The sequence below is a fragment of the Antennarius striatus genome, chromosome 21 (genome assembly GCF_040054535.1).
Source record: "Antennarius striatus isolate MH-2024 chromosome 21, ASM4005453v1, whole genome shotgun sequence".
Classification (NCBI taxonomy): Eukaryota; Metazoa; Chordata; class Actinopteri; order Lophiiformes; family Antennariidae; genus Antennarius; species Antennarius striatus.
In genome coordinates this window covers 14,781,992-14,794,965 of record NC_090796.1, presented here as the reverse complement: position 1 = coordinate 14,794,965, position 12,974 = coordinate 14,781,992, and the positions used below count along the sequence as shown (strand labels likewise).

The following is a 12,974-nucleotide window of genomic DNA, read 5'->3' as shown; positions in this document are numbered from 1 at the left end:
TTAATGATCATATTTAATTTTGATATGGAACTGTTTGTTATCCACCCATCTATCCATCTTTCCATCTACCTATTGAATACTGTGTTGTAACACGAGGGAAGACACTTTCAGTTGTACTCAAAACTCATTTATTCAACTCACAATGAGACCCCAAGTCTTTAAGGTCACACAAAAATTAAGCACCACTCACAGTGCCTGTACAGTAAAACATGCTGAGAGAAATGACCCTGAAGAAAATACTTGATTAAAAAAAACGTGTATTAAATCTCTACAGAAAATCATGTTAGTCAGTAAAAACAAAGGTTGTCTGGATGGTTTGAATCTATGAGAATTGAATACCTGAATATTCTCATTAGTCATGGTTAGAGCAGCAGAGAAGAAACAACTATTTTTAAAAAATATTATCTGGATTAGATGAGCAGAAAACAAATGCAAGGACGTTTTAAAAACAAAACAATGACATCATGTGACATTGCCACACAATATTAGAAAAAAATTATATGAAAATGGCACATTTATCCAAAATAAACCACATCAGAAGGAGACAACAGCCCGTCATTGTACAAGACGTCTCTGTGTGAATGTAAATAGATGTTACTCCTGCTGCCTTTGTGCTTCACAGATATCAAGCATGACACACAGTACATAAAAATAATGTGCATTTTTCACTTGGGGAAAAATGTCTTTTTCTTACCATATTGTGAACATGTTGCTATGGTTACTGTCATTAAAAAAACAAAACAATCCTCAAAGTTTCCTCTGTCACTTGTGTTTCATCCAAATTACATATCATCAGCTTCCTCATCAACACTCACAGCTTTGTTATCACACAACTGACAAAAAAGTGTGATGGATCATATCTGGGTGGTAGGAAACAGTCCTCACACCACACAACCTGCAGTGTGCATGTGTGTGTGTGTGTGTGTGTGTGTTTGTGAGTGTGTGTGGGATGGGAGAGACGCCGTTTCCTTCCTCCAACACATGAAGAAGTCTACGCTCGGAAGTCGTTTCCAAACTGTCTCCTCTGCTCCTCGGTCATGGACAGGTAGGTGGCCCTCATGCTGGGGGAGTACTGAGGAGGGAGGGTTAACACACACAGGCACCATTAGCAGCTAATAAACAGGTTCCACAGCTGTTAGCTAACACTAAACATCAGATAAAGACTAATTATCAAGGGGGAAATTAAAGGAATAGCCCCCCCATGGGGCTGAAAGGCGGCTCTTTAAAGACTGGAGCTTGTGCCTGTCCTTGTCTGCTGCTATTTGAGTCAGATTTTACCGCTATCGTCCTATTTGTATATCCCGACTGAATACTTCAGACTCTGGGTCGCCACTGGCTTCCATTCTGACGGCGCTGCGCTCCAAAATTTGCAAGAGCCACCTTGAAACCAGCACATGTTGAGGTTAAGCTCCGAAAGAGGGATTATATGCAGCAACAAATCAATCCATCTCTCAAAAAAAAAAAAAAAAAGAAGAAGTAATTTTCATCACAAGAGCGACTGTGACATCACTCCAAATCTATCAATACCTGGAAATTATATCTACAGCACTACATCACACCTGGTGCTTGCAGTAGAGGTATAGATTTGAATGAACTGCATGCACAGGGAGGAGAACTGAGGACACCCAGGGACAGAACTACAGGAGCACCCTACGAACACCAGGGGGCAGACAACACCCCCCCACTAACTCAGGACAGAGGTCCTCAGGTTGGGAGTGAGAAGCATGCTGAAATAAAAAATGCACACAAAAAAACAAACAAAAAAAAAAGGGGGGGGGATGTGTGAGGTGAAGGAGAGGTAAGATATTGAGATGCCACAAAGGAAAAGTGTGGGAGTTAGTCCTGTGGAAGAGTTGAAAAGACTTACTCGGTTTCTATACGGCTGAGAGTATATCTTCAAAAGTTGATAAAAAAAACAAACAGAAATGGAAGATACAAACACGTAACAAACAAACAAACAAACAAACAAACAAACAAAAATATATAGAGGAGAAGCTGTTAGCTGAGGCCTGCAGATGAAGTCACGTGGAAGAATTGTGCATCACTTACTGGTTTTAATTAGGAAAGGCGTCAAGAGGTCGAAAAATAGTTTTGGGTGAGGCTAAATGAGAATGATGGGTTTTTTTTTTTTTTTTTACGAAAGAGAATGTGATATCGCTATGGCAACACGCAAGAAATGTAACAAACATATCACAACATCTGTTAAGAAATTATAATAAGCAATCTATCATAAATAAATCCGTTTACAATCCTTTGAATAGAAGATTAGAAAACACTGATTTAAACACAGATACCTGCAGAGAATGCAGCTACTTGTATTCCATCACTCGTCCAGCTTCTATTAAGAGGCGGCGCCGAAAAGAATATTTAATGTGAAATGTTTCTATTTTTATCTCCGTGATGTAAAAGTCATAGGAGATAAGTTGCCCTGCAGGGAGTACATTTATAAACCATAAACTCATCCGACAGTGAATGAACGTCTGACTGAAGACCTGCATCCCTCTCCCTACCGGGACGACGGCCTGGAGGAAGCTAAATGATGTTCAGCTTCATGATTAAATATTAACTACATTACTGCTCCTCTTCTTGCTTTGGCACTTAAGAAAGCAGAAAAAAAAAAATGGCGAGAGTCTGTCGATAGGAGCTTCAAAAGTTAAATTAATCAAAGTCAGGAAACACTGGAATGACGGAGGGAGGGGGGAAACTTAAGAAAGGAAACGAGCAAACAGAAAAAATATGAGATAAATGATCAGCAATTATTTTTTAATAAAACTGTTTCCTGTTCTTGAAAGGGTAAATCTGTCTAAATGGTATAAAAAAGACGGCCTCTGGGACCCCAAACGCACCGACGGCGGCGGGGAGCCTCGTCCGATCAGGGGCACGTTCTCGTACCGCGGCGTCCCCCCGAACAGCGCCGTCTGGTTCCTGTAGGAGAACAAAACACTGGACTCAGACGCCTGACGGGGGAAGACGGACGCGTCTATTACCAGGAACGACCTCAACTCCACTCACATGTACTCAGACATGGGGTTGTTGGTGACCGTGGGGGCCGGGGGGTGCAGGCTGCTCTGGCTGCCCATGCTGCTGCTGTAGCTGCAGAAGCTGTGCATGTTGGTGAGGTTGGGGTTGGGAGAGCCCATCCTCCTCGCCCGCGGGTTGAAGGGATCCTCCTCGTCGATGTCGTCGTAGTCCTGTTCCCTGCAGAAACATTAACGGCAGGCGAGACGGACGAAGGTTTGGATTTATTATCCCCTTATTATCTCCTCGTCCCCCACGTGCAGAAACAAACAGCAAGAGAAAAAACAACAACACCCATGTTGTATATTCCACAACATGCGCCCGTCGATCATCGCGTTTTTATCTTTCGTTCCCTGTCCATATAATCCAAGGATAGCATTCTCTAATAAATGGGAACAAATACAAACAGGAACTGCTAATGGCTCATTTGTCATAGTTTTAATGGTTCCATTTAACCAGCATGGAAACAAAAGGACTAAATAAACAGAGTTCGAGTTCCAGTTTCATGCATGTCTCAGTGAATCCAATTAAATTTCCTCTTTATAAGATGTGAAGATTCTCTTTTTTTTTTTTTTTTAGAGCAAAAATAATAAAAGGCGGTGGAAAAAAAATCCACTTTGTAGACACATACACACACACACACACACACACACACACACACACACACACACACACACACACACACACACACACACACACACACACACACACTCACACACACACACACACACACACAACTTAAACTTGTAGTTTTAAAAGCATGCCATTAAATTTTCAAATTATTTCCTGAATATTAGTTCAAGACAGTCTTGAAACTTTCTTAGCTCATCTGATCAACACATCTAATGAAGCCGTGAATACGTCAAACTTTATTTATTTATTTATTTTTGTGTTTCTGCAGTGAAATTAACACCGTACGCTTTTGCTGTAAAGGTTTTCTGGGAGCTTGAACGTGTAAATTGGCATTCGCAGCGTAACGTCAGCGTGCTTTTTAGCAGCTGGAATTCATATGCGCGCCGGTTTTCGCTCGTCACGCTACGTGAAGCTACAAGCATTAGCCGTGATGAGATGAGTGGCGTGCGGGGATGCCTGACGAGAGAACGAACTGACCTGCAGGCGATTTGTCTCCACGCCCGGGGAATGGCGCACAGCATGACGGTAAAGGCACAGGCCGCCAGCGTGGAGAAGAGGCAGAGGTAGAGCACGCCCTCCACCCCGTCATAGCACACCCCCACCATCGCATCCAAGTAGTCCTAAAGAGGGCAAACACATGATTGGAGGCATTTAGCGCATTAACGCTTAGCGATGGAGTGTGTCGTCTTCCGGAAGACATTCAGGATTGTTTGGAGCAGAACATCCAGGCTCAGTTTGATCCTGCACGGCTGCTTTAACTCTCCTGTTGACCTAGATGTGATGCTGCGATGCCAGAGAGGATGCTGGGAATGAAACTAACCTTGTTGAGTCCCCTGCAGTCCAGCAGGGCGGTCAGCTGATGCAGACCGGCCTCCGATGAGTTGAGCACGTGTTGGATGCCCAGAAGGTCTCTCTGGGGGGGGGGGGGGGGGGGGGATCAACATACGTCGTCACTGAAAAACACGTCTGTACGTACATCACATGACACAGCTGACGCGTTTGATTGGGCGATACCTCAGCTGTAGGGAACAGAGGCACAGCGAACTGCAGCAGACCCTGGATCTGGATCTGCATGGTGGTCAAAGATCTCTGGAAGATGGTCAGAGGCTGCAAACGAGAGAGAGAGCCCAGTAAAGAATAGGAATACAGGGCGGTGAAGGGATTTAAAGCATTTTATTACCACATGCAGTTGGACTAATTGTGGTCAGAGGTGACGTTCCTGCCAACAGGGGGCAAAGTAAGCCTGGACATCAGCGGATAATCACATCCGACCGGAGAGACTCTCTTTAACTCACATTCAGGTGTAACCGTGGATGATTCCATCTGCCACGTCTCCAGAGTCAAATTCTACCCTCCTAACAAGAGTAGCCTGAACAACCCCCCCCCCACACACACATACACCCCAACCCCCGCCCCTCCCCGCTGGTGGCACAATGGCAAATTGAAACAGGATATGGTAAATTACCTCAACCATCCATAAATGTAATTGCTTTCCTTTCATCTGACTTTTTTTTTTTTCTCACATTTGCACGACTCTCCACGGTCCGACTGCTGCTCTTTTCATTTTAGCTCGGGTTGAGATTTGTTTTTTTTGTTTTTTTTCCCGATCCAAAATGAAGTGGGTAAGAGGAAGCAGATGGAGGAGGACAGGTGGAGATGGAGATGATGATGATGATGATAAAGAGTAGACGGAGGCGAGCCCGTCTGGGTTTAGAGTACTTTCATAAAAGAGACGGGAGAGAAAAGGGAGCGCTTGTGTGTTTGCCAATCAATGCCACCGCCAGCCAGCTCGTGACCTTTGCACCCCGCTGCTATCTGCGTGGAGGACAAGAGGCGACCGGCTCAGTTTATCAGCCGGGTTCATCCTCCCTCCAGTCGCTGGGCTCTCCTTATCCTGGGGGCGCGTCTACAGGAGGCATATATTCAGAGGTGAGCGCCGGCTCGTCGGTCAGCGCTATTATCCTCACTTCCTACTCTGAGGAGTGACCTCGAGTAGCCTCTGAAGACGGTGGGGGCGAAGAAGAGTCGCCGCATTTTTTGTGTCTAGTCTCCGATTTCATCACCTTTGTTCTGTGCGGCTTTGCGTCTGTCGCGACACGAATACCAAAACGAAGGCAAACCTCTGACGTTTCCTACCTGCTGGAAGGGGTGGGAGGTGGTCTGGTTGCAGTAAAGGTAGTAGTGAAGGATATCTGCGACACACACAGGAAGAAGAATAGCGCGTCCACATCAGAAATCCGCTTTTAACGCGACGACATCCGTCGTTTTCACGCGCCGAGGCTCACCTGAACCGATGATGCCCTTCGTTTGGCTCAGGATGAACTTGTCGGGCGAAACGCAGAAATCACTCGTACCCTGGAAGGAAAGAGGAGACGTGTGAAGCGGTTTTCTGTGTGACAGGTTTAACACGGGGAATGCTGGGTAATAACCACCTGCCATTATTAGATCGCTCACACCTAGAGAGTCTTATTACTTTTTTAGACACGAGGGATGAATGTCGTGATCATTTTGGGGATGCTTGTCCTTTTAGTTTAGATGTTAGTCGAACAAGAAACCTGGAACACAACTGAGAATGGATGTTTTCTGAACCGCCGTCTGAATGTTAAACGTCCCCGGAGCTCTGGACAAACTCACCCCGAGCAGCTCAGCACTCCTCTGGGGGGGGTTGGGGGGTGGGGTGGGGGGGTGGCGCGCTAATGAGCCCAGTGTACAGACGAGATAAAGAAGACTTCCTCCGCAGAAGAACCCGAGGTCATTTGTTTGAGGCAAACGAGGGAGGCAGACAAATCCAGGAGCAACTCTTGTGTTCCCGGAGATGGAACAACAAATCTGTGAGAACGTCTGGAACCAAAAGCGCTGCTTTTGTTTGTGAAGCAAGTCACTGATGCAACGGTAGCCTATGCACACACACACACACACACACACACACACACACACACACACACACACACACACATACACAGACACACACACACACACTAAATGACTAAATGACCGAAGGAAGAAAACAGCTGACTGCCCAGTTTCATTCATTACGTTTAATCTGCAGACCGAGTCAAAGAACAGCACATCCTGCAAACACAAACTGTCAGGATAACCTTCACGCCAGCCTCACACACTCCTACAACACTAATTACCACACACACACACACACACACACACACACACACACACACACACACACACACACACACACACACACACACACACACACACACACACACACACACACACACACACACACACACACACACCTAAAGAGATGAGACACACTTTAAGTCCTGAGAACACAGCAGGTTTAATCAAAGCTGGGTCTTGTTTGCTCTCAGGCAGAGAAAAAGGCAGCGTCAATCAAAGGGGGCCGGTTGGGTCGGGTCGGGTCAGGCAAACACCGTCTGATAGACGGTTACATAACACGGCAAAGTAAATGTGATTATTATTTAACAAGCGACCAGAGGATAAAGTGTGGGAACGATGCCTGGAGAACCACATGATTCAACAAGTGGATGTCGGGACGACGGGAACGTCGCTTCACGACGAGAAACTCCAGTTTAAACCGTCATCTCAACAAGATCCTGATTAGGGCTAGGAGTTAGGTTTAGAGTCCGGGTTCGGCTTAGAGTCGGGTTGGGTTTAGGGTTAGATTTCAGAGGTTAAGGTTAGGGGTTTGGGTTAAAGTTAGGGTTGGGGTCAGAGTTAGGATAGGAGTCAGTGTCAGATATTACAGGTTAAGGTTAAGGTTATGGCTGAAACTAAGGTTAGGATTAGGATTAGTTTTGGGTTTAGATTTGGGGTTATGCTTGTTGCCGGGGTTTGGTTTAGATTTCAGGGGTTAAGGTTAGGGGTTTGGGTTAGGGTTAAGTTTAGGGGTCAGGTTTAGCATCAGGTATTAGGGGTCAAGGCTAGGGTTAGGGTTGGGATTGGGGTTAGGTTGAGGTTAGGTTGAAGATTAAAGTTGGGGTTAGGGCTAGGATTGGAGTCAGTGTCACATATTACAGGTTAAGGTTAAATTTATGGTTGGGACTAGGGTTATGATTAGGATTATGGTTGGGGTTAGCTACCTGATTATATTAATCCTTGATGTGGACATTCATGGTGTCAAGATGATCATCTACAGTGTAGATGATCTACTCAGCCAGGCCGAAATTGTCCTGGATTAGCACCAAGAAAAACCATTTACAAAACTAATGATTGCTGCAGGATGAATTGTTATATTTTATTTTCCAGGACTGCTAAAAAATATATTGAATTTTTACACTGTTAGCATAAATTCTTAAATTTTTTACTGAGTATTCATGAATAGTCATTTTCCCCCTGAGGAGGAAGCCCTTCTGATGTTGGTAATCCCATTTTCTCTCCTTCTATTCTACCCATAATGAGCCGACACACTTCCTACATGTCACACATCACTGAGCCCCACTTCATTTGAAAGTTCTGCGTCGTATACAAAGTTACCTGCGTTTCCTGCAATTCGCATCGCAAAGGAAACGTAGATTACAGACGGTGTAGAAGACATTAAACCGCTACAAGAAACAAGGAGGATGAAACTAGAGTCTAATGCGTCGTAACCGATCGTACCCCCCGCTGTGTATTAAAAGGAACCCCTAACAAAGAGAAAACACACACCTGAAGCAGGTGAGGCAGCGCTCTATGTCTGATTTCGAACTTTTAAAGGTTCAATTCTTAACTCGGTCGTTTAAACAGTTCATTCTGGGGTAATACTAGAGCACAGCATTGAAATCAGTTGCCTGCTTGGCAACTTAAGGAGCTGTCTGACGCCTGCTGTCACAACCCTTCACCTCCGATCGAGCTCTTTAGACTTGCGGAACAATGCTAACACAGCAAGTATTTAGTTCTTGTGTATTTTTGAGCTTATTTCACACAATAAAAAAAAAAAAAAAACCTCTGGGATGACGGAAAGCTTTTCGATTGCCCTGCAGGGATGGAATGATCAACAAACTTCTGCTGCATTCTTTAAGATTCATTCACACCCACGCCATGTGTGAACATATCAGCACCAGGAATCCATCACAGGCCGGTTTGTTCCGGTTTATAAAAGGCGTAGGAGCGACAGGAAGAGGTGCAAAGGCAGAGCGACTCACCACAGCCGTGGCCAGGTCGGCTCCCAGAGAAGTCCAGCTCAGGATCAGGGTCAGAACTCCGAACACCATCATCCTGCAGGGACGCAACGAGACAGTGAAGGTCATGCAAAGGTCACGTCCAGCTCAAGTGACCAGCTGGGGGTTTATGCAACACATCATGACGCTCAGTTCTACAGAAACATCATTCGAAAACCGACATCAGCTCCAGCTTGTCATTCAAACACTGACTCTTGGCCACTAGGTGGCAGCACAAACAGGATGTAATCAACACAGCTGATATTTTAACATGTCAGCAAACAGTTGTTGACTGTGTTCAATGGAAACAGTGATGTTTACAACATAAAACCCCCGTTTGTTCCCATTCAACAGAAAAATGTCCTTTTTAGCTGCTGACTAATGGATGCTAACTTTGTGCCGGGCTTGTCTGGCCTGTAATCAATTAACATCAGATCAATTCAGATGATATTTAGGTAATAATGTGGTTTTATCAACACGAGCGTCTCCTTTCACGCAGGAAAAGTCATGTGATCAAACTTTAGAATAAAGATCTAAGCAGGATAAAATCTAAAATTCACCATAATGGCAATGTCAGAGCTGAAGCGTCCTGCTTTGCTGTTCATGAAGGAAACCATGTGAGTCCAAAGAGTAAAGAGGGGTGTGGTGTGGGGTGGGGGGTGTTAACAGACCACGTCAGCGGGGGTGTTTTCCACCGTGGGAGTTCATTCTGCAGCCATGCCATACAGCTGGAGCTTTATGAAATATGAAACATCCGCTCCGCTGGCCCACATTTAATTACAGCTCCCCCAGGGTGGACGCCACCCCCCCCCCACACACACACACACACACGAGAATAATAAAACCTGGTCTTGTTTTACAGTGAGCCTCCTCCCCTGCTGACCTCGTGTTATCAGAAGATGACATCAGAGACATGTCACAGTGAGGGGAGGGGGGTGAAGGGAATGGGGGGGGGGGGGCGAGAACATGGAGGGTCGATACCCATTAAAGGATGAACACATGGATCAGCTCTTGTTAGGTGAAACAATCTATAGCAAAATCCAATTGATTTGAGGCGTTTTTCCGGATATTCTGCTTTCAGTGCGACACCCAGGCTGAAATATAATTCAGGTATGCATGAGCACCCCCCCCCCAAGAACACACACACACACACACACACACACACGCTTATCGCTCTACTCTGGCCAGCTCCCCAGCTAATCCAATTCATAAGGTGCTAATACACCACGCTCCAGCCATCGAATTTACAATCCACCTCTTGTCCACACTGATGCGCCCTTTATCTTGCCTCCCAGCTCTTTGCACCCCCCCCCCACCTCCCATCTCCATTATTCCTCACCCTTCTGCCTCCCTTTTTTTTTTTTATCAGCTATCCACTCTTCTTCCTCCTCACAAGTCCTGACACTTCTCTCGGAGTCGGACAGGATCGAACGCAGGACTTCACAGACTCCTTATCTTGATTTGAAAGTGGAACGCTGGACTCTCTTCCTGCGTCAGTGTGGTTCACCACCACATAAACGTCTGTATGTTTCCCACATGGTGACACGAGAAGTTAAAAATACCCTTCAGAGCCTCTAAAGGCTGCTTGTTCTTACTGACTGCTTGCATCGATGCACAAATCTGAAAGATTCCTGCTCCAGATAAATGTAAGGGATCAAAAGACCTGGATTAGGTCCTATATGTATGCTTGGACACGGAACAGAAAGAAACCCCCCCCCCCTCATGATTTATTGTAAAACGACCCAAACCCGCCCTGCCCTCCAGGTAAAAAGAATGACTGGCGGTCTTTTGTGTTAATCCCATCATTCACCAACTACAAGAGCAGCGATGTGGCGAACACGATCAAGCGGATGGATGAAGAACTGGTGCCCCTGGGGGTCCGGCGGCTCTGGTTTTTGCTTCTCCTGTCGTCTCCTCCTCCGCTCCCATGGATGTTTTTGAAAATAGGAAATCAGTGAATCGCTCTCCTCATCCTCGTCTCCAACTCTTAAGCTTTTCATCCATGTTTCCTCTCTCGACTTCTTGTCGGGGGGGTGGGGGGCATGTTTCCAACTAGAACACCCGGTTGGGAAATGGGCTAATAGTTTAAGGTTCAGTTCACCTGCTGAACCCAGGGTTAAAAATGTCAGATTATGAGACATTTGAGGGGAGGGGTGGGGATCTTTTATCTAAGCCGTTGCTGTGGGTCATGTTAACCAGAGCCAGCCACTTATTATCACCAGGATGAGCTGGTAACCCCCCCCCCCCCTCCCCGGACTGTAATCTGCTCCTGAAAGCCTTGAACCACTTCCATTCTGCGGGAAAAGAAGAGAGGCTGCCTGGGGAGTCAGTCCCGATACTGACTCATGTTCTGCGAGGGTGGGAGGATGGAGTTGGTCCGGAATGCGGATGGGGGAAGCATCCTCCCCCTCCCAACCCCAAGTGACTGATAGGGAGAGACGGGGCAACGCTCGGACGGATGAATGGATGCTCGGGTGGATTTCATGCGCTGTGAAAGCTCCTTTACAGTAAATATAGAAAAGCCCCACTACAGGGGGAGGGAGAGGGGTTGGGGGGGGGGGGGCACGTTTAAGCTTCAACACTGGAAGTGCATCCACAAAAATAGATTCAGCTTCATCGTCAGCCAGCGTGGGTTTCTATTGGCTCACACCAACATCTTGTTTTTATTTGAATTCTTTTCCACTGCCAGAGAACATTTTAAACGTCCAGAAAAGTAAAAAATGGTGCAACGTTATTGTTTCCTATTGTTTCCTATTGTTTCATAAAAAGGGTTAAAAACTGGAGCTGAACGTTTTGTGACCACGGCGGAGGTTCTGGGTGTGCAGTAACGACGCCTCTTCATCAAACAAATTCACGTCTGAGGCCATTTGAAGCCGGTCGACTGTTAAATTGGAATAACAATCGTCAGGAAGTTGTAGGGTTGATAGCATCAAACGGCGCCGCTCATCGTCTCCGCTCCGGTTTGTGGAGCGCTGCCATCGACACGGCGGCGCTGCGTCGCCCGCTGGCAGCGCTGAAAGGCAAACGCTGAAACACAACGGGACTAACTGGGCGGTTTGCGGAGAGATGTGATCCAACACTTCACTGGCATTCACCCAAGGCAAAAAGAGCAGCCCCCCCTCCCTTCCCATCCTCACCCAACCATAGCAACGCTACACAAATCTAAAAACCATCACATGTTTTACCTGTACCTGTCTGGGCTAAAACAATATAAAACAGCAGTTTAAAACACGCTTAGGCGCCGATGGTGTTGGCGTGTTTTTAGGGGGGGTGGGCTTACGTGGTGAGCAGCCAGCGGGACTGTTTGGCCAATCCCAGGCAGGCCAGGAGACAGATGATGAGGTCAACGATGAGGAGCAGCAGGTAGGCGAGCCACCTGCAAAGAAACGCGCCAGATGCACAAGTCAGTCGCAAGCGTGTCGAGGTCGTAACCTCCGTCATATGGGTGAATATTTTCCTGAATAAAAGCAGGTGTGATCTTTTTTTTTTTTTTTAAAAACATGTTTTAAATGTGTAAAAAGTGAAATAACTGGTGTGTTTTAGCTCAACCCGCAAGTGCTTTCTAAAAAGAAAAGATTATATTCACAAATGTTCTGATCAGGCAGCACTGGGACACTCCAATCCCTCATCATAGATAACAAAGGTCCTGACAGGCAGACAGTAAGACACAAAACTGAATTATTAGCGAGGAAAACAACGCCTTAGAGAAAATAAGTGGGAGTCAGAAAAACCAGAAGAGGAGAGTGTGTCGTTTATTTTCACCTCAACTGTGTGTGTGTGTTTGGTGTGTGTGTGTGTGTGTGTGTGTTGACGATCAGCAGAGCAGAGTAGTCACATGACAGATCGATACAAAACACTCCAGCCTCAGCATTGAGAGTTTGCCGTGGAGCTTTCGTTGCTCTCCGACACGACTTTAATGGCGTTGAGCTCTTAGCATAACGTAGCTTTGAAGTCTCCTGCATCATTGAGGTGTGTGTGTGTGTGTGTGTGTGTGTGTGTGTGTGTGTGTGTGTGTGTTTGTAACGCATTACATCATCTAGCAGATATCATGTGATGCATTCAGGTCATAAATTACCTCTCTAGCCGCTTGTTCCGCTAACAAATGACTGAGTAATTGCAGCCCCACAGGAGACGTGATATTATGGGCTTAAGTCTATCCTGTATCTGTAACAAGCAAATTTATGAGGGCTGATTGAAAACAGTTCT

General features: G+C 46.0%; 1 protein-coding gene across 2 annotated transcripts in view; it reads right to left on the bottom strand.

Annotated features, from left to right (window-relative positions):
• Positions 1-111: 111 nt before the first annotated feature.
• The window catches only part of ttyh2 (tweety family member 2), a 33,347-nt gene continuing 20,484 nt past the window's right edge, over positions 112-12,974 (bottom strand). Inside the window, exons 5-15 of one of the 2 annotated variants that reach the window (XM_068306008.1) lie at positions 12,049-12,144; positions 8,754-8,826; positions 5,937-6,006; positions 5,788-5,843; positions 4,666-4,758; positions 4,472-4,564; positions 4,129-4,271; positions 3,013-3,198; positions 2,847-2,925; positions 1,868-1,894; positions 112-1,072 (exon numbers count right to left, since the gene is read on the bottom strand). In XM_068306008.1, the coding sequence (XP_068162109.1) occupies positions 992-1,072; positions 1,868-1,894; positions 2,847-2,925; positions 3,013-3,198; positions 4,129-4,271; positions 4,472-4,564; positions 4,666-4,758; positions 5,788-5,843; positions 5,937-6,006; positions 8,754-8,826; positions 12,049-12,144 (997 nt within the window). In that variant the 3' untranslated portion in view covers positions 112-991. The remainder of the gene's footprint in view (positions 1,073-1,867; positions 1,895-2,846; positions 2,926-3,012; positions 3,199-4,128; positions 4,272-4,471; positions 4,565-4,665; positions 4,759-5,787; positions 5,844-5,936; positions 6,007-8,753; positions 8,827-12,048; positions 12,145-12,974) is intronic. The other variant, XM_068306009.1, reaches the window with a different exon arrangement.